Source organism: Elgaria multicarinata, chromosome 5, assembly GCF_023053635.1.
Source record: "Elgaria multicarinata webbii isolate HBS135686 ecotype San Diego chromosome 5, rElgMul1.1.pri, whole genome shotgun sequence".
NCBI classification, from domain to species: domain Eukaryota; kingdom Metazoa; phylum Chordata; class Lepidosauria; order Squamata; family Anguidae; genus Elgaria; species Elgaria multicarinata.
The window spans coordinates 50,497,834-50,520,485 of NC_086175.1; the positions used below are offsets into that span (position 1 = coordinate 50,497,834).

General features: G+C 40.0%; 1 protein-coding gene across 2 annotated transcripts in view; it reads right to left on the reverse strand.

Annotated features, from left to right (window-relative positions):
* Window positions 1-22,652, reverse strand: part of PRKX (protein kinase cAMP-dependent X-linked catalytic subunit) — a 75,067-nt gene that overhangs the window by 9,451 nt on the left and 42,964 nt on the right. For both annotated transcript variants that reach the window (XM_063127518.1, XM_063127519.1), the window contains exons 3-4: window positions 21,267-21,530; window positions 6,435-6,554 (exon numbers count right to left, since the gene is read on the reverse strand). In XM_063127518.1, coding sequence (XP_062983588.1) covers window positions 6,435-6,554; window positions 21,267-21,530 — 384 coding nt within the window. The remainder of the gene's footprint in view (window positions 1-6,434; window positions 6,555-21,266; window positions 21,531-22,652) is intronic.

Consider the following 22,652-nt stretch of genomic DNA (forward strand, 5'->3'; position numbering starts at 1 on the left):
CTGCTGTGGGAACCACCACAAAGTGAGTCTCATGGAGGATGTGGCAAGTCATATTATGGCTGCCATGGGGCTTGGTTAGTCAAGAGGAATGGGGAGGAGGTTTTCCATCCACACAGTCCTTTTTCCTTTGTTCTTTCTCTCTTTCCATTCTCAGCTCCTAGCCTTGCTATTTTTCTCTCTTCCCCCATCACTAGCTTTCTGTGTCTTACTAGCCTGAGGTGTTATTATTTCTCTCCCACTCACCCCTTTATCTTCCTCTTTCTCTCCACTCACCGCCTCTAGCTTCATCTCAGCTCCACATCTTTACCACACTTTCTCCCCCTTCCTAGCCTTGATCTTTCTGTCTCCTCTACCCCTTCACATAACGTTCTTTTCCTGCCTTCTGAACAGCTGCATTGGTGGCAGATTCAGGAACAGTTTCATGTAGTTGTTGAACAGCATTGGAGACAAAACTGACCCCTGTGGAACCCCATACTGGAGAGTCCATGGAAATGCCACATTATTTTTGTTTACTTAACTTTTATTTTACACCCTCAAAGTATTAAGTGTGTTTAGTAAATCAAATGGTAAAAATGCCAATTAATTCCATTTTTATTACTGGCCGTAGCACAAAAAAGTGGACAACTCAAAGGGGTGGTGGTGAACACTTAAGCAGGGCACTCTTGGTCCCCCACCCTTGCAGAGGGGAAAAGCTGTCGTAATACCAAACCTCAACAGGCAAGGAATTGACCATGACAAAGAGACTGATTCAAAAAAACCCACCTTCAAATCACCATACCCATGTACAGCTGAGAAACCCAAGTCTAGCATATGCCCTCCTACATATGTTGGGACAGTCCCATGGTTGTCATGGAGACCACAAAATCCTGAGACACCCTTGACCAACAGTTTGGGGGATCTGAACAACAAACCTGAGGCCACCAGTTAGGGAGTCTGTTGGGAGCGCTTGTTTTTTGTTTTTTTACACTAACAGAATCCCCAATCTATTCTGCTGACCCAACATAAGGTGCAAAAACTCCAGACCAGTAATCAGATGAACAGGGAGCCTGAAGATGCAACTCCTATAGAATGCAGCTCTCAAGCCTACCCTGATGCTGAACCACATACCCCAGACAAACTCCTCCCTGCTCACCCACCCCAATCTTGTTATACATGCTGTCTCTGCTGTTGCTGCCAGGAGGCAGAAAAAAGTGGGATCTGAGGGAAGCATAAATTGCTTATTGGGATGAATGGTAGAAAGTTATCAATTTAAAAGTGCAATCTTGCTGCAGTATCACTGAGATGGGCCAAGTTGAAAGCCTCTTCCACCCCAGTGTGTATACTGTATGTGTGCGGATGCGTAGCTGGGATGTATGTGTGCATACATGTGCAGCCCCCAGTGCCCCTGGTGACATCGGATGATTTAGGATGTTAGGCACTGGACAGTTCTCATCCACTTAAGATATGCCCATTTCCCACAAATGCCCATTTCCCACAAGTGTAAAAAAATGCATAATGGATAATTGAGTAAGACTAGATTGCTATGCCTAAAAAGCTTGAAACAAGTTGCCAAATTTGATTAAAGGGCTCTTCCATAAAACAGGAAGAGCAAATTATTAATTGCGGGATACAGAATGTTACTAGGTCTTCACGTTTTTGCTTCCAAATATGACTCCCAGCACCTGTCTGCATGTACAAACATGGTTATCAGAAGGTATTCTTCCAGTTCACAGTTAACTTGTTCAGTCCAGATCATAACATGCAAAGTTTTTGCGGTCACATCTTAAACATTCTGATGCAACCAAGTAACCTTTTTTGTTTTTGAGAAAAGTAATGAAGTTCTCCAGAAAATAACAAGTCCCTCTGGTCTGTCCTTCCTTTAAGTGATTATTTCCTTTGTCATACAAGTTTGGTATCAAACAAGCACAGCTGGATTTAGGGCTTGGTTTTGTAATGTGCAAACTTCTGACTGCAGCCATGTGAGTCAAAGCAGAAGTGGAATTCTCTTAAATGTAAGCTTCCATTAAACAAGCTTTTCAGATTCATTAATCAGAATTCATAGGAAAATATAGCTCAAACCAGCTTTAAAAAAACATTATTCTGAATGTATGTTTTCTCAAGCAACATCTTGCGAGTTTGTGTACCTCTTAGGAAATTGCTTCTGTCTTTAAAAACTTGTCTAACTGATTTTTATAGCAGTTTCATAGGGATGTTTGTGCAGGAAGGACTTTGATAGTACCAGACCACATGTTGGTCAGTTTTCGTTTTATCTTTTTAAAGAGGGTTCTACAGGAAAGACAAAGACAGCAAAAAAACAACAACCTCAATCTATGACCACAGTCCATCAGTTTAGTCTTATGTTCCCAGGCCCTCAATTTTAGACTGATGATTAAAGCATATGATTCTATTGGAAACATACTGAATATATATTATTCAAGGCCAGGACTATTAATATTTAAGACCAGTGTTTTGTCCGATTTCTGAAAGTTCATTGTTTGTAGTTTGTTGAGTGAAGCAATGCCTTCAGTTTAACTTCCCTTTTAAACTTGCATATTTGTAAGACAAATCTCTCCTTTGAACATTAAAGTGTTGGAATAAAATGTGGTGTAAACATTCAGGACACCGTTCTACATTACAAGTGCCTTACTAGGTCAAGGGAGAAAAATGCATTTAAAAGTTCTGAGGATCTGTGAGAGTTCAGAGGGATTTACACAGAGGGTCATTATGGAGTACATAGTCTGTATAGTAGTGCTGCTGTGATATTATACAATAATTCTTAATACATTTTTTTTTGTTCAGCTGGAGTCATTGTCAACTACACCTCATTTTTTAAATCCAAAATGGGCTGGATTCAGACAAGGTTAGTTGATGTTCTGTCCCACTGAAATCATGGCAAGTAACATTAACTCCTATTAACATTTAATGCTATGACTTCACTGGGATCCCTTTGACCTCAGTATGAATTTGCCAAGCTGCTTTTTGCAAGTCTAGAAAAATTGAATTTACACTAGTCTATCACTATTTTTAAATCAGAGGAAAGGAAGTAGTTCAGGCTCTGAGCATGCCATTGTCATCTCAGCACTGAAGCATATTAGTGGTGGTATGTATAATTTCTCTTTATGTGATAAGGATATCATTACACAGTTTGCCAAAAACCCAGTTTTAAAGGGGGAAGAAGGAGCAAGCAGATAGTCTCTGTACGTTTGTGTAAACATTTGGCCTCCATTTAAAGCAGGGCAACCATTTTGACTCCAAAGGCTGCATGTGGCAATCAGGAGGCATATGCTGGTAAAGGGCATGGCCAAAGGCGGTTCTGGTTGAGTCCGGGGCTCGCAATGGGCATGGCCAAGGACAGCATGCCCCTTACGTACATACACACCTTTTCCCCAGCCTCATCTCTTCCCTCCATTTCAGTGTATGGGAGCAGGCAAGTTTAAACTAGAGCAAATGGCCTCTAGAAATTCTCCATTCTGTTTGTGGTCAGGTGGAAGAGAAATTCTTCAACAATTTCTCACAGGTAAGGCTTGCATTTGAGAGGGCTGAAGAACAGCTGCTTTATTTTTTCCCAAAGGGCTTTTTGGTTTTTTTGCACTGCCACTGCAAGTGTGAACAGCATCAACTGTGTTGACAGCCCGGCCCCATTTTACATCCTCCATAGTACACTATTCCTGGCATCATTACAGGGCATGGAGGTGGGGGAATGTAGTCACCACAAAAATAATGTTGAAGAAAGTTGTTCAAAGTTGCCTTTTACTTTGAGGGAGGGGGTACAAAAATAAAAAAAAATGTCTTCTAAGAAATTTTTGTCCCAGCTCTAGTTGTCAGTCTTTGAAGTTTAGCACCTTCCCCAGGGTCCTCCAAATATTAAATATCTGATTGTGGATTCATCTTGTTTCTAGTGCAGCTGCTGCTAATACCACTCCTTCTCCACAAGCCCTGTAGCAGATGTGAAAGGAGGCATTCAGGGGAAAAAATCAACGATGAGGCTGAGCTAGTACTGGGCCAAAATCTGATCTCCAATTTCCTGAAAGCCCTCCCCCCGCTCCCCCATGAAAGAGGATTCCATTTTTCTGCCTCATTCTCAGGGTGCTCGCATTTTGAATGTATTTTATTGTGGTTTTGATCTTACGTAATCGCTGGGGTGATTGATGGCACAGTTTCTGCGTTTTCCTTTGTACAACCCATCTTTCCATTGCTCGGCAGCCTCCCAGGCTGCCTGCACTTCCTGATCTGAAAAAGCCCTATGGAGCAGTTACTTCATGCCCTGCAGTGGGTGGGTACAGGCTGTCAGAGAGATGATTGCACAGTGGAGAACAGATCACTTGCACACACTCCTCAGCCACATCATTAGTAAGGTTAACCCAAGATCCCTGAACCCAACCAAGGAGAATTTATCCAAAAATTTCTTCTCCTTTAAATTTCTATTTGAAAGCAATTTCTTTTCTATCAAATTGAATGAGAAAAGTAAAAAAAAAAAAAAAAGTGAGAGGAATTTTTGGCACAGCACTAGTTTAAACCTCTCACTGCTACCCCTGTACACTGAGATAACACTGTGCTTCCCCCACCATGCCAATCAGATGGATGGTGGGGTAGAGGAGGCAAACTCAATGGGAAAGATGGCATGTGGCAATGACTTTCCTGCACCCGTCTTCTCCAGCATGACTGCAGCAAAAACTGGTGGGGGTATGAGCAGCCACAGGGATGGGCTACCTATACGAGGTCTAAGAAGTTGTAAACAGTTTTCTGTGGTAGAAAATCCTTGATATTGTAGGGAAGATTTATTTATATATTTATTTTGATGATGTATATGCCATTATGCAATAAAAATATTTCTAAGGTGGTTTACAAAGAAGTCACTAAAAGACAGAATAAAACAATGAAATAATTCAAATGGCAGATAAAAGAAGATGCGGTGGACTATTGTAAAACACAAAAACTTTGTACACTGCTATAATAGCAAACTGGATTCAATATTTGTTCTTTTGCAATGACATTTACTCAACTGTAGAATAATTCATACATTCCATTTTATTGTGCCAGCGTACACAATGAATTGGAGACAGGATAAGGTAAAGCATATACTTCAGAGCTTTGGAAGATAGCACACAAGCAACTCTACTCATACTCATGTCAACTGTCGAGAAGATGTAATAAGAAAACATTCAATTGCAAAGCTCAGTTTAAAAACAAACATATTTGCGTTTTGCATTTGAACATTTGTTTGCACAATTTATCCTTTAAGAAACCCTTCCTGCAACAAAGCAAGTTAAATCATTTATATATTATTCTGGGGATGCTGCCATCTAGTGGAATCAAAACATTCTTGGGTTTATTGGATATTGAATCTTCTCTTCTCTCTCCACCCCATCCCACCCCCTCTCACACACACGTCAGCTTTATGTTAAAATTGGTGCCACATTCAACAGGAAGGTCCAGCAAAAGCAAATAACAAGCTTCTATTATCTAGTGAACATGATATAAGTCCTATTACAAACATTAAATGTGCCTTCATATCCACTGCACCCTGACTTCCCTCCACACCATGGATGTTGTGGTGGTAGGACATGATGAATCACAACTCGAGAACAAATCTGAGTATAACTTTCACAGCTTGGGCAAAACACTCTTTGCGACCCCGGTAATCTCTTTCTAGGTTGCCAATAAGCTGAATCGACGTAATGCCTACAAATTCCTTCACTGAGAATCTAGACTAGGGCAAATTGAGAACAATATATGGGGTCGTCTCTCTTTTCTTCAATACAGTTTTTGTTCACAGGAAACATTCCTGACTAAGTAAAGCTTTTAGGATAAACATCAGAGCCTCTTGAAGGTTTATTGTTTCAACAAAATGTTTCAGAGGTAAACAATATGCAACTGAATTCTAGGAAAACAGTTAAGCTGTTGAGCAAGGAATTTTCTTAGGATTCCAAGTGAATATTGGTGCCCTTGAAGTGTTCTCCCAGTTGAAATGTATTTTCCCACTTATCCATCACTGGCTACCATGTGGTTGGGGGCTGTTATCTAAATGACCCAACTACGTAGAGGAGTTGATTGCATGGACCTTTTCTAATGACACCTTGCTTGGAAAGAGGTATTAGTTTTAAGCGAAAGACCCACACAATTAACCCAACCACAAAATTGGGTGATTTAGATGTTGGATAGGAGCTACTCATGGATCTACACTTCCTTGAGGCCAGGAGAATGTTTAAAGGTTATCATTTTCTCACAAGAAAGCAAAGGTTTAAATTCTCTTCTCATCTTTAGAAGATAGGCATTCTGCATGGTTATGTGTTTTGATATTGTGCAGAACAGTCTCATTCTCCGTCTCCAAATTTATTTTCCTCACGAAAGGAATATTTTAAGACAATTAAGTTACAGAATTAGATTTTCCATATTTGTGAGAAAAGGTAGAATTACTTGTACTTCATTTAATTCCACATTGCCCAATAACTTACCCAGACAACATCTCAAATATCAGAATGCCCAGGGCCCACCAGTCTACTGCTCTTCCATGACCTTTACTCTGTATGACTTCTGGGGCAAGGTACTCTGGGGTTCCACACAGCGTCCATGTCCTAAGAAAAAATAATAAGGAACATTAAACTAGAATAAAGTTTCATACTGGTTACATATTAGGTTTCCATAGAAACTGGGCTAATTCCAAGGTATAAAGGAAAGACTAATACGCAGAAATAGCTCAGTAAGTTTTAAATATTTATGAATATTACAACCACATGATAGCACTCTGGTACATGTAGGTGCTGTTTTGATCTCTTGTAAAAGGATGAGAGGAATGCATAGTGCATGCAAATATGATTCCGTTTACTATAAGACAATTGGAAGCTCCTGGATGCATGGAATTCATGCTCTACATAACTTGAAAATGAACATTTGTAAACACAGATTAAGACAAGCACTGACTTTAAAGGACCCACTGTATTATCTGAAGGAGGAGGCACAAGTATCTATCTAAAGATTTAACTATGGGCTCATCTACACCAAGCAGGATATTGCACTATGAAAGTGGTATATAAAAGGCAGGAGCCACACCAAGCAGGATATAGCAGTATGAAAGCGGAATATGGTATGTGCCAATGGGCCCCAACAGTTGTCAGTAGTGTGGCTCCTTCCTTTTATATACAGCTTTCATGCTGCTTTCATAGTGCAATATCCTGCTTGGTGTAGATGAGCCCTATCTATGGTAACAAATTGCTTAATAATAAGACCGGAGATAACCTTCAAGTTATGTAAAGGTTCTTTATATTAGAATACTCCTGCTGGATCAGACCAAAGGCCTATCTAGTCCAGCATTCTGTTCCCACAGTAGTCAACCAGATGCCTATGGGAAGTCCTAATGACCTACAACACAGAATTTGCCTTTTTCCCCAGCAGCCACACATTGGGTCAACATCTTGACTGAGCTATCCATCACACTGCCAAGATCCCTTTGTGAGTCAGTCACTACCAGCTCATACCCCATCAGCGTATATGTGAAATCACATATTTTGCCACAATGAGCATCACTTTACACTTGACTATTTAGTTCTATATGAGAGCTCCGGCTATTGGGCGGCATAGAAATGTAATTAATTAATTAATAAGTATTTGCCATTGTACGAACCATTTCCCCAGTTTGAAGAGATCCTTTTAGGCTAGGTCTCTCCCTTCCCTCTATATTAATAGCCTTTATAACTTAGGAAGAAACCCCAAAAGGCTTTCCTCTAGAAAGTGTCAGCACTAGATGAAAATTAGGTTTTATCAATATCAAAGTGGTCATATCGCTCCCCATACACAATCCTCTCCATTTCAAATCAGTTATTCCCCGAATAATACTTCATGTTTACAGTATGGTGCCTCACTATAGTTGTAACCAAAGTACATAACAAATGTAGATCCAATTGCCAAGATTTGTGCTTGAACATGTGTGGCAGGATGTATTGCATGGAAGTATTCTTATGTAACGGCTTAAGGTCCAGGATATGCATTTCTCCACTTACTATCAGATAACAGTTACTAATCTGAACCAAATACCCTCATTTCCTTTTAAGTTTAGTAATGAGAGAAATATGGCTAAGTTGTCTAAGCACCGTCATCTTCACATTGCAGGAGCTGAGTTGGCAGCACTACAGTTGCATTTTAATTTAAAGGGTTCACAGTTTTAGAAGTATATAAAAAGGGTTAAGACTTTTGTCAAACAGAAATCAATACACATTCAAAAAGGAAAATAACCCAAGAAGCTAGCTGTTTAAATTTCTGTTTCCTGAAACCTGAGGCATATTTTTAACTTTGGGGAAAGTATTTTGTTTTTGTTTTGTCCCTGTAACAAAAATACTGTACTCTAGTGCCATCTAGCAGCAAGGATGATGATCAAGCCCTTTTTTTTTTAAGCCACAATGTCAACTCCTATTTATCAGCTTTGGATTCAATTGCATCCTTCAACATGAACGTGCAATGGACATTTGAAACATGAGATCTTAGCAGCACTCATGCTTGTGCACTGAGTAAGGATGCTTTAACAAAATTGTAGTCATTATTATATTCAATTCTACCATCTCCAAGACCGATCTACTGATTACAGCTGCCAAATGGAAGCCACTTTACAACACTGCATACAGGGATTTGTCACGTTGTAAGCTGGTCATCTGAACTGACTCACAATGCGGTTGGTGAGATATTCTCCGTAAACACAAGATGGGTTTCTTTTTTCTTTTTCTTTTTTTTCAAAAAGCTTTTTAGATATTAAATGTATCTATAGTAACTGCACAAAAAACTTTTTTATGTTACAAAAGTAAACAGTAAAATAAAATGGCAAAAGTTGTTTTAACACTGAATTTTAAAACAGTATTACTGCTAGGCTTTATTCTGGTTGTACTTTTGTACAGTGGTTTTAAGCTTCCATGCTTCATATTTTATGCTGTACCTTGTGGTTTTAATTTTTGTGAACAACTTAGAGAACTTTGGCTATTGAGCAGTATAGAAATGAAATAAATAAATACTCAAAGACCAACAGCTACTTCCTTTAAAATTGTGTCAAGCCAGGAACAGCCTGGGATTTAATATTCACTTATATGTTAGGCACTAGCCAACAAGTTTTACAGACTGAAAAGGGGAAGAAGGAACATTATAGGTTTCACAGCGAAATGCACTCTACCATTCCAAGCTCATCTGCAGAAGTTTATCCAAGATTAATACAGAGTTAAAGCTGACTTAAATCACCAGGTAATTAACCTGTAATACTGTAACTGGAGACATGTGGGAATCTATGGAGTACTACTGAAAGCTATGTTTGCCTGGGTACAGCTGTACAGATTTAAAGAAAGGCAAAAATGATCCTGTAAGACGTCCACTGTTAACCATCATAGCTAAATAGCAGTGCCAGTTTTTCATTGTGCTCTTGCCACCCCTTTCTAAGTATTCCACATGGTGCAAAGGACTACTAGCTGCTGCTATACTCAATTTTGTTTTGCGGAAATGATAGGAACCCCTCCCCCCCTCTCCTCGGTTCACCATGAATAAGCCATCCAGGAGAGGAGAGCTGCTGGGCGGAAAGAACAGAGGCTTCTGCACCCAGCTTGGAAGGAAAAACATCCACCACTGATATCACTCAATGGACTGAAAGTCTTACTGCTCTTGCTACATTTGAGCGCATCTCCTTTAACTTCAATTGTATATGGATGCTTATTTAGATATATGGACTGCTTATGTGGTATATATTTGAAATGGAAATGTTAAACCTTCCCCTACGCCTGCCGCCCTTTGCATTTCCCCCTTCTTTTTCTTATATTAAGGAAGATGTTAATGATGATTGTATATTGATATGTTCCATGAAATGATTCCCCCTTCCCCCTGTTTCTTTTCATTTTTTTCATGCTGATAGTGTTGTGTTGCAAATAAAAAAGATTTAACAACAACAACAAAAAGAACAAGGAAAAAAATAACAGGTTGCTGGGGTTCTGCAAGGTTGTTGTGAGCCTACATCATCCAACTTATTGTGGGACCTGGGGTCTTCTCAGACCTCAGGCAAATGGCAGAAATAACACCAGTTTCACTCTTGATGCCCAAACGATATACTAGTTGGGGAAGCTAAGCAGTGGGAGAGGAACTGCACTGTCTAGGGAGGGACCTTCTAGCATTTTAAGCTATTGAGCACTTTTATCTAGTCCTTTAGAGCTCTTTTCGCAGGGCCTGATTAAGCACACTGCCTAGTGCAGTGTTTGTGGTTCAGATACAGGGAGGCAAGGACATAGCCTATGAGGATATGGTGAATCTCTATGCCTGGCCTTGTTCAGAGGGAAAGGGATGCTCTAGAACAGTCAGTCATGTCTGTGTGTGAATTGTAAGTGGGCTCCATTTTGTGGGCAAGGCAACCTCTCTAGGTGCCTGAGACAACAGCTCCTTTGCTGGAATGGTTAGCAGCAACTCCCTGTTAGAGGATTTGTACTTTCAGGTTGCCCTATCCACACTGGGGATTCTATGGCATTGCTGCCCGACCCCCAATTAAGGATTACAAATGATCTAGAATAGGTTGAGGATTTTTCTTCTTCACAAGGATTGGAACAGGTTTGATTGCCTTGATCAAGGGCAGGCCCACAATTACAACAGGTACAACTACTCCCATGGACTTGTGGTGAATAACAGCAGGAAAGGAGATGCATTAGCTGTCAGCAGGGATTACAGCAGACTTCTCCAACCTGGAACCCTCCAGATTTTTTGGATTACAACTCCCACCAGGCCTGACCATTGGTCATGCCAGCTGGAGCTGATGGGAGTTGTAGTCCAACACATCTAGCAGGCATCAGGTTGGGGAAGACTTGATTAAGGAATGAAGATATAATGGTACCTTACTAGGAGGAGTGAAGATGCCAATCTAGCTTCACTCACTATGGAGGGAGGTGTTAAAGAGATTGTAGCAAAATGAGTACATGAAGATGACTGGGATGGCCCATTGGAGCTCAGAAGGGGTGTCACATTACTTAAGACTGGCTGTGAAGATATGGCATGTTCAACAGAATCTGCAGGAGAGATTAACAGGGAATCTGCCTTACAATGATCTTTCCCTGCAAGGTGTAGCTTCAGGATCACCTGAATTGTGCCAGAGGGACATCTTGCCTAGCTGTCCATGCGGTCTCCCTTGGCTGGCATGGGCAGGTTATTAACAGGATGGGTTTTACCCCCTCCCCCCAGCCTTAATTTCTAGCATGGTATTCCCATGTTCCTTTATTAAAGTTACAACCTGTGTAATTCCTGTTATTTGTGTCTGCCTCTTTACTTGTATCCCTCTATAACATGAAGGTTCTCATAAGTAGGGCTAGGGAAGCAACAGCTGGTCACCACGGCTGTGGAAAAGCAACATTTACTTCTAATTTGGCAGCAGTCCATAACAGTAAGTAATTATATACAAAGATGATGATGGTATGGAAGCTTGCACATGGTACTAGCAGATTGTGACACATGCTAAGTTCCAGAAGATACCATTAGGCATGTCACCAGAATCACACACATAGAAATCTGTATCTTCTAAAAGCATATAATTCTCAGTGCATTTAGGCTGCCTGACCAAAGGATTAATGATTAATTTAAAACATTTCAAATTGCCATCCATCGAATGGATTTCATGGTGGTGTACAATAGGCATAAAATTATTTAAACAATGCACAAATACAATAAAGCAAGCTCCTTAATAACAATTACAAAGTGAAAGGCAACAAAAGACTTTAGAGCTAAACATAGACTCAAACATAAGCCTTTAAAATATCATAGCAAATAGAAAAATTATAATCAGGTGCTGGAAAAATTGTAATGCCAGTGTCAGTCCTATCTCTTTGGAAAGGACATTTCAGAGTTGGGACATTATTACATTTGTACTTATTATTATTATTATTTATTTATATAGCACCATCAGTGTACATGGTGCTGTACAGACTCTGTACTTAGACAAACCAATACGGGTGTGCAAAGTGGGTTTTCTCCACCTTGAAATTCGAGCCAGAGCTCCATAGAGGTGTTTCTCTGCCCTGATTTCCAGAGCGGGTCCCTCTCAGCTCTGCTGGATAGTTCAATGAAAAACCACTCTTTTCAGGTAACAGGTACATTCTCATCAATGGGAATTAATAGAAATGCTCACAGCTCCCTCAGTTTTAAAGGTAACACATGAGAATTGGCAGCATGACAGCATTTAAAGAGGGCTTTAAGCATGCTAACTGTGGAGCAGTTCCCTGCATGCAGTGCTTTATAGGGAATTTTTGAAGTCTAACCCCAAATGACCTCTCAGGCACCTCTTGTGTCTTGATCTGTATGGCAAGGGAGAGAGAAACGAAGCAGCAGGAAGCACTTAGCACAATAATAATTAAGTAAGTATATATGAATAAAATGCCAAAACAGCAGCACACAGGTTGCCCATCCTCAAATAGGACAGGAGGCTTACAGGACGAGGCACCCCTCCCCCACTGTCAGTCGGGCACTGGATTGAGTCGAGTCAAAGCAACAACAGCTTCCCCATAGGAGGCAATGCATGGCTTGGAAGAGGAGGATGCCAAGGACCCCCTCTCCTGCACTGGAAGCCCAACCAGCCAATGGAGTAATCATTTAACTGAAAAACAGCCTACCTCACTCAGGTGTAGAAGCTTACTAACTCAGCCCAGCAGCACTTTCACACTGTGGCTCACTTCTATGAGTCCAAGCAGAAAGGCACAACCAGATCTTGTAGATCTCTCTCTGTCTCTCTTCTCCTTCTCTAAATCTCACTTTGCAAACAAATGTCCCCTAATCTCACTAATTGGAATTCCCTCCCCGAAACACTGCGACTGGAGAACAGAACAGGGAGGGAGAACACTGTGACAATTCCTAATTGGTTAGCCACAGATGTCAATAATATCAGTTATCAAAACTATCCCAACCCATCACTCCATGTTCCTTATTGGGAGGTTTTCAATTAGACACACCACACACACAAAATGGTCATGCTCCTTATTGGGAGGTTTTTGATTACACACCACACACGCAAAATGGTAGAATAATTTCAGAGACATTAGGCGTTTCGATTGGGCACGTCTCCGCTCTGATATTATTAGATGGGTTTAGAAGTGGCCAATTGCCACTCTGGAAGATCGAATGCTCCGCACATGTTCACAGTTGCCAGATAATTTAGGGATGGAGAGCACACCCCTACAAACCAATATGTTTTCATAGCTAGTATACATGCTTAAAAATATATATAAGAATTTCAAAATGAAAAAAAAATCAATTATTTAGATTGGCATTTTTGCTTAGCAGTTCAAATCATGGTAGAAATCACTTTGACTTAAAATCAATCCACCCTGGAAAGTGCAGATTCAAATCAGAAGGTTGAAATGTTTTGAGTGGGATATATTTCGTATTTCTTTGATTCTAATATGCCATCGATTGTAAGACGCACACTAATTTCAGTACCACCAACAGAAAAAAAGCGTTGATTCTAAGAAATAATAAATGCACCCACGATTTTAAGATGCACCCCATTTTTAGAGATGTTTATATGGGAAAAAAGTGTGTCTTAGAATCGAAGAAATTCGGTTGTTTCCTCATGCTACTACCTTTTTTAAGCCAAACTTTTTCTTACTGGATTTCTATCCTCTTCCATGCTAAGAGCCCAAGAAAAGTAGCAACGAAATCAAACATCAGCACAATCACTGAAATACTTAACACTAAAATAACCTTGAACTCAGTCTCTAAGACAGAAATGGGAAATCAGTGCAGTTCTACACGTTGAGCAGCATCCAGTGCTACCACTCCAGTTACGCTACTGATGTGGCATTAGTGTAAGCGACCTCTAGCACTATGCCAATTGCATAAAGTAGTGATATGGGTGTTCTTCATATGCTATTGGTATAGCACTAGAGGTCGCTTATTCCAACGCTATGTCAACTGAGTAAGAAGAGTGACAGTATTGTATACTACCTCTTGTCACATGCAATTTCATTCAAAAGTAAGTCTACCTGTGTTCAATGGGTAACCCAGGTAAATATGCAGACTTCAACCCTAAGCTTGCTCATGCTGGACCTCCTCGGAAAGTTAGGGGGAAAAATCCCCCTCTCCCCTGTGCAGCTCCAATCTTTTGGAATTATGAAAAAGAATAGGGCCTTGTTTTGGTGATGACCAATCAAGATGCTCTAAGTGCCTAAACCACCCACTACTAGAACTGTCAGGGAAACATTCTTCTCTAGCTGGTATCTAGAGAAGGGTGGGGATCCTCTGAAGCTAAGCACAACTGTGGGGACAAACCCCACTTCCTACCCAACTCTAAGCTAGAGAGGGAGAGCTGGGACTCTGCTCATCCTGCTTGCCAGGAGGTGCTTAAACACCATGTCAAGGGTGGCAAGTGGAATGTGGGGCCATCTTTGTCTTACTATGGTCAAGTATTTTTGTCACAGATCTTAAAAATACATAATCGACGCAGCAATCTCTAATGTACACAGGGTCCAAGCAGGTTATGTTTGTTTAAAAAAGAAAAGAAAAAAGGCCAACGTTTGACTGAGAGCCAGTACAGATGCTAGTGTAACATGTTTCTGTAATCCATCAGGAGGCAGGCCACTACATTCTTCATCAACTGAAGCCACTACTTCAATCACATGACCTAACAAAGACCATTAAATCAGCCAAACAGCATTATCTCAGATTTAATTGGTTAACCTGTACACAATCCACTACCATGGGCAGACACTGGGTAACCAAGACTGTAGGACTGAGATCATAAGAAATTAAGATGTACAGCTATGCATCACCAGCATCCTAATAGCATTCATGTTGCCTCATGTATCCAGGTGTGTCTGCAGCCACATAAACAACCACTCCCCCAACAACTTTTTCCCAAGAGTGAGGTTTGTAGATCAGCTTGCAATAGGCAAGGGAATTAGCATTCAGAGTTGATTTTGTTTTTGCTTTAAATAGGGCTAAACTAATACAGAATTGAAGACATCTGGCATTCTTCCCTATCTAAAGACGAACTGATTTCCACAATCAGAAAATAATAGTTTTCCCCAGCTTGCATTCAACTAGAAAAGCAATCTATTTTCTACCATGCCTTTCAACAAGAATTGGTCACCAACAAACATTTAATATCACCTATAGCAACACAGGTACAGCCTCAGAAGGTCATACCAAATTAAATGTATTCAATTCAGAGCCTACGTCTGTTGGAGACAGACATAATATCAGAGGCTTCACAGCATTGTGAGCCCATCGTCACAAGTACAGATAGATCTTGTCCTTTACTGCTGGTGCTTCCATCTGGCTAAAGCTAACATGCTCAGCAATCAGGTGCACAAGCTGTGGGGGAGGCTATGCTGCTTCCATCTCAGGCACTTAGCTGCAAGGAACTTTGTGAACTTTCCCCATGTGGAGGTGGCAGCATTGAGCAAGTGAGAGGGAGAGATGCAAGACTCAGCTGAGACAGTTGCAAAGGTGGGCTCGCAGTGCTGTAAATGTGTTAGAAACTTTTTTTTTTTTTAAAAAAATTACCCTTCTACCAATGTCTCAATCAGCAATCTCAAGCCAAGCCACATATAAGTGATTCATAGAGCAACTCTACACTTGCTCAATTTGGAGTTGGTTACACTGTCATCAGCAGGGCTGTGTAGGATTGTTAATCACCCACATGTTTAGTTTTTTAACAGTTTTTAATGATTTATGTGTGTATGTTCTGTGTTTTAGGATTTTAAATTTTGTATACTCGTTTCAATCTTAATTTTAGAATTTCTGTAAACTGCCCAGAGAGCCCTGGCTATGGGAGCGGTATATAAGTGCAATAAATAAATAAATAAATAAAATAGGATTGCAGCTGCAGTCTACAAAGCTGCTGGCAAATATTACAACAGGCTGATGATGATTTAACCTTCAAATAGAGACAGGCCAGGTTTCTCTGGCCATTCATAACCTAGAACAGATCTGCTGTATGATATTTCACAGGCTTAACAGCAGCAGAGGGGCTAGCCTTCTTTGCTTCTGTAAACACAGAGGCATTCAGACCCTTTAGAAACAAATACACGTGGTGCCCAATCTGTTGTCATCAGCATGAGTCAAACACCAACTGCTCTTTAGTCATTTTTCCTCCCACTTCATATTGCTCAGCTCCCCAGAGAAGCACACAAACCTGCAGATACCATGCAGGAGGAAAGGATATCTGAGTCAATGGCTATTCTTCAATGGACAGATAACAGTCAGGGGCTTTGACTTTGTAGTAAAGGGTTATGGAAACCTAGCAGTTCTCTTTTATCCTATATGGCTAAAATATGGACTTTCTTCTCTATATTCAGTTGTATTACAGCATGCCTCTAGTTCTATCACAGAAGAAAAGGGCAGCATAGAACAGCCTTCCCCTAACCTGGTGACTCCCTAATATTTTGAACTACAACTCCCTGGATTCCTGACCACTGGTTATGCTAGCTGCATCTGATTGGAGTTGTAGTCCAAAACATCTGGAGGGCAGAGGTTGGAGAAGTCTGCCATAGAAAACTGGTTGCTAGCACATACTGAATCTAGTCTTTAACTATAAAAAAATACCAATATCTGCATACTATTAATGTAAAGTAACATACTAAGAGAGTAGTATAGTAACTATAATTGGAAATTCAGAACTTATTCTGTACTTAGAGCTAGGGATGGATGTACGGATTGTATAAAATCCATTCTGTCTGTGTTTCGTGGATTCTGCAGTGTTGTTCATTCTGGAGTCCGTTCACAGATGGGATTCAATTTTTTTTTTTTATGTATAGAAAAATATAAGAAAGTTTGTAAAATGTACATACTTCACATCAGTATGTTACAAATAGCATATTGTCCCCCATTCCATTCAACATTCCCCCATATATTTTCCTGCAAAAACATGTGTATTTTCCTGCAAATTAAGTTATGTAAAATTCAGGAAAGTAAAATATGTATTTTTTAAAAAAATCTAGAAGTCTGCGGACTCCATGCGGCCTGGGGAGACCAGTCCATAGCAGATTCCACAGGTTGGGTTCTTAGAAATCAAAAATCATTTTAGTCCATCTTGAATTTCTCCAGCATCCCTCCTTAGAACAGATTCACATATTCCTCAGTGCCCAACCTAAAATTTGTGGTCACTAGGGACCTACTACTCCTTTCAGTGGAGTATTTACTTGTATGTTTCCCCTTGTGAGACTCTATACTTGCAAGTGACCAGATTTAAAAGAGGGCAGTGCACTTGCAACTTTAACTGTTGTGATGAAGAAGAAATTTCACCAGGTTCTCCATATATACAAATGACATCTGCTGAAATTCCCTTTTCAATACAACTGGATACTGTTGTTTTTATACTGTTGGTTTTGTGTTTTTGATGGTTTTAAATTTTGAATATTTTTAATGTTTACTGTTTTTAATTTTTGTAAACCGCTCAGAGAGCTTCGGCTATGGGGCAGTATATAAATGTAATAAGTAAAATAAATAAATAAATATAACTGTAAAAGATACAGGAGCCCTGTCCTCCTTTTCATATGGTCACCCTACTGTAGCGCCTTTGGAGAGATATCACTCTGTGGAGATAGGGTGGGGGTTATGGGCTGTTTTCATTTTCAACAAGCATGACACAGAAATCTAGATGCATTGCCAACATCATTTCCCATATAAGCCATGATCCAGCCACATGTTAACCCCTTTCAAGTTCCATTGATTAAAGAACATGCATACCTCTCATTGAAATACTTAACTCTGGATACATCAAAGCCAATCAAAGTCTTCATGTCCCCTATTTCTAGACAAGCCTTTTTGTAAACAATGTTTTCCCTCCCAATGTGCGTAGGTGTAAATTAATAGCCACACAGTAATTTACTTTAAAAGTAAAAATTGGATTACATGTAATGAAGGTTTGCTGCCTCCTCCTTCTTAGGACATACAGAGGATCATCATCAATGTCTGGGGTACAAATTGCTAGAGAACTGGATTACTTGTGCAACCCAAAGTTACCTTTTACAATAGTTGTGTGGTTCTCAAAGAAGGCAACAGCAAAGCTGACTTTCTAATGAAGGGGTAATCTTGTTATTACTACTGAAACAAACCTTGTAATCAACACTAAGACATTTTACTATAAAAGGAAGTATATGTTCCCGTCAAAACACATAAATAAATAAAAAGACCAAATGCAAACATTCCAGATAGTGCTAAGTAGTAAATTGCTGTACAGATGTCAAAATTTAATCTTAAAAGCAAACGTTTAAATTATCTGTAATAGCAAGGCTAACTTCAGAGATAGAAATAGCAAAACAGAGATCAAACCACACCATCGCAATATATATTTCCTGAAACAACCAGGAAAGCCTTTCAGTAATTCACAAAAGGTAAACCTTCATCTATTTCCCCACCCAGTTTAGCACAGCCATTCAAATAATTCCTTCTGGAAATATATATATGCTATTTAAAATCTTGAGAAAGACCATTTCTGTTTAACAAATTAGACTGAATAACATGCCTGGATTTTCAACCTGGCATTTTATTTTGTGTCTTTCAGCAAGATCCAGCCAAAGTTAAGCATCTTATTGCCTGGATAGAAGACAAACTGCATATGAACACATATGCAGGCTGCCTTAGCTTTCTAGATAAAGTGTGGCCCTTAAAAAAGAAAGAAAGAATAAAAACACACACATGAAAGAAAGCACTTTCAACTGATTTCAGTAACAGATGAACAAGCAATAAGACTAAAAATGCTCAACTTTAACTGTGCTGCATACCTAAAAATATGTTAAACCAGGTAGACTAAGTTTACTAAGCTTTGATCATAACTGTTGGTCAATTAGTAGTTTTAAGAGGTACCTATAAAATTTAAGTAAGGAAGGAGTACACCAATTTTGGCTGGCCATCGGTTGTGCTTTTCCCCAACCCTGCACTCCACTGATGAAAGGGATTGGTGTTGATCTTTTCTGACTTTTTTCTGGGCTTTGGATACACTTTTAAAATCCAGCATTAACTGCAGGAGAAGTGCCACCCCACTCCCCAGCTCTGAGCTGGAAAGGAGAGCCCATATCTGTTGGGCTTAGTCTTAAAAGGGGCTCAGAAACCAGCGAATATTTTGATATTTTCCTAGGTCTCACAGATGGGCTTCACAAGTCAAGGAGAGCTCTTGCTTTTCTTGAAGTCCAATGGAAAAAGGTTGGGGGATGCTCTTGCTAGTATGAAAAAAACTATACGGACTCACCAGTGGTGACTTGGCCAGTGCACATGAAAGGACAGAGTAACCATCAAAATAGAAGGAATCACAGAATCATAGAACAGTAGAGTTGGAAGGGGCCTATAAGGCCATTGAGTCCAACCCCCTGCTCAATGCAGGAATCCACTGTAAAGCATCCCTGACAGATGGTTGTCCAGCTGCCTCTTGAATACCTCTAGGGTGGGAGAGCCCACAAATTCCCTAGGTAACTGGTTCCATTGTCATACTGCTCTAACAGTCAGGAAGTTTTTCCTAACGTCCAGCCGAAACCTGGCTTCCTCTACCTTGAGCCCATTATTCCATGTCCTGCACTCTGGGATGATCAAAGAGACCCTGGCCCTCCTCTGTGTGACAACCTTTCAAGTAGTTAAAGTAAAGTATAGCAGTTGAAGGCTGCTATAATGTCTCTCCTCAATCTTCTCTTCTCTAGACAAAGCATGCCCAGTTCAATCTCTCCTCATAAGGCATTGTTTCCAGAGCCCTGCTTAATCTCGTTGCCCTCCTCTGAACACGCTCCAGCATGTCTGCGTCCTTCTTGAAGGGTAGTGCCCAGAACTGAACACAATACTCAAGATGAGGCCTACCAGAGCCGAATAGAGGGGAACCAGTACCTCACACGATTTGGAAGCTATATTTCTATCAATGCAGCCCAAAATAGCATTTGCTTTTTTTGCAGCCACATCACACTGTTGGCTCATATTCAGCTTGTGATCTACAACAATTCCAAGATACTTCTCATTTGTAGTATTGTTGAGCCAAGTATCCCCCATCTTGTAACTGTTCATTTGGTTTCTTTTTCCTAGATGTAGAACTTGGCATTTATCCCAATTAAATTTCATTCTGTTGTTTGCAGCCCAGCACTCCAGCCTATCATGATCACTTTGAAGTTTGTTTCTGTCTTCCAGGGTATTAGCTATCCCACCCAATTTTGTGTCATCTGCAAATTTGGTAAGTGTTCCCTGCACCTCCTCATCCAAATCATTAATAAAAATGTTGAAGAGCACTGGGCCCAGGACTGAGCCCTGCGGTACCCCACTTGTTACCTCCCCCCAGTTTGAGAAGGTACCGTTGACAAGCACTCTTTGAGTTCGATTCTGTAGCCAACTGTGAATCCACCCAATAGTTGTTCCATCTAGCCCACTTTTAGCTAGTTTGTTAAGCAGAATATCATGGAGCACTTTGTCAAAAGCGTTGCTGAAGTCAAGATATATTACGTCCACAGCATTCCCACAGTCCACAAGGGAGGTTACCCGGTCAAAAAATGAGATCAGCTTAGTCTGACAGGATTTGTTCTTGACAAATCCATGTTGGCTTCTAGTAATCACTGCATTATTTTCAAGATGCTTACAGATTGGCTTCCTTATAATCTGTTCCAAAATTTTCCTAGGGATGGATTTCAGACTGACTGGTCTGTAGTTCCCAGATTTGTAGGAAATTAATCTATACAGCATATTGTACAGATATTCACCCCCCCCCCATGATATAACACTTTGCTTCATTTGCAATTAAAATAGCAATACAGCTTGTATGTTTTTACCTTGCCTTAAACTTAAACAGGCTATGATCTATCATCATTTGTCCAAAACAACAACTTCACAACTACAATCAAATTATAATAAATATTGTTTTTGTAAACAGGAATGCTTAGCATGCACATTAGGCAATTTTAGGCAGGAATAGAATATTTTGTAATCTGCAGGTCCTAACAACACTAATAATAATAATAATAATAATAATAATAATAATAATAATAATAATAGAGGAACAAGTTTGCTCATTGTGAGGAGAAGGTAACAGTTCATGCCAACATCCTTGAAGGTGCCTGAAAGGAGGATGGCAGCCGATTAGCTATGATGAATATAATCATTCTCCTTTTCCAATTTGAACTTCCTGACCACATTACTTGGATGCGTGGTTTTGTGTATATGAGGGAATGTCTTATCCTGACTCTCTCCACAATGGGGAGGATACTTATACCAATCTGTTAAAACTAAGCATGTTAATCAGCTTCATAGTTGATACCAGTAGTTTTATATGAAGTTCCATCTTCTGCCCTCTTCTCATCTTCCCCAAAAGTCAGTATGAAAGCGCTTACCTATCAACAAGCTTTTTAGCAAATCCAAAGTCCGTGAGCTTGATATGTCCCTCTTTGTCTAATAAAATATTTTCAGGCTTCAAGTCTCTGTAAACAATTTCTTTCGAATGGAGATATTCTATTGCACAAATAATCTCTGCAGAGTAAAATAATCCAGTGCTATTATTAAAGCGTCCCATGTTGCGCAGATAACTAAAAAGTTCACCGCCAGGTACATATTCCATCAACATATATAGAAAGCGTTCATCATGGTAAGTCCAAAATCTGTAATAAAAGAGATATACAAATTGAAAATACTAAGAGAACTTATTAGTAAAGCATAAACAAATTATTTCATAATTTAAGGGCCTCAAATACAAACATGCAATAAAACTTAAAGTGTTCAAAAAGAATGTATAGCGTAGCATACTTTCAACACATACCACAGGCTTAAGAGACCTTAAAATAATTTATCGATTTGTGGAGGCTTCAGCAGCAGATCTAGGTATATTCATGGAATGGCTGAGGGTTGACAGAAACATCACAGCTTGAAAGGGAAGAGGAGCTTCATATAACTACAGCAGAAGGAACAAGGGAGTTTTGGGTGAACTGCCATGCATAGGAGCTCTGTGAATCTTTCAGAGAGGTCTAAACAGGGATAAATGTCAGCCATTGGGTGGAGTGGGTGAATTCTGCTGAGCAATCTGTCACCTCAAAGGATCCTGGCGTAATCCACTGTGGACTCCAATGAAGCCAGATCCCCAAGAAGCCTACCTCTGGAGTCCACCGTGGACCGCACCCTCCCCCAATCTATTGTGAGATTGCGGCTGCTGTTGGCATAAAGAACTTACTTCTACATAAATTGCACGCCATATTTCCTTGTGGCAGACCCCTCCACTGGGAACTGTGGGTTTTGAGGATCACTTATCCCTAGAGACTACCAGAGAAAACAGGCAGAAGAACTAGGAGGCTGTTGAGCAGGGGAGTATGCCTGGTAGAATTGGTCCAAGCTGAGGACCCAGAAGTGCTCTTACCTAGTCAGCCACATGTGTCCACATCATTTGACATCATATCATTTTAAAGATGTTAAACATTTCCAGTATGTGGTTCCCTGAATATCCCATTGAATATATTTTATGCTATGTTTCCCCACACACACCTCTTTTTTTTTTTGCTTTTTTGATGTTTCTGTTGTAATAAAAAGATTGTAAAGAAGAAGAAACAAAATATTGGACCATTTATATAATTTCAGTTACATAGGTCTGTAGAATGTGCTAGATCATAAGGGTCATCCAGTTCACCTCTTGACATGATGCAAGAGCCATTGGACCCAATTTTCATCAGCATATAATATTGTCTTATGTGGAGTTTAGCACAACTAAATGTTATTTACAGGCTAAACTGTTG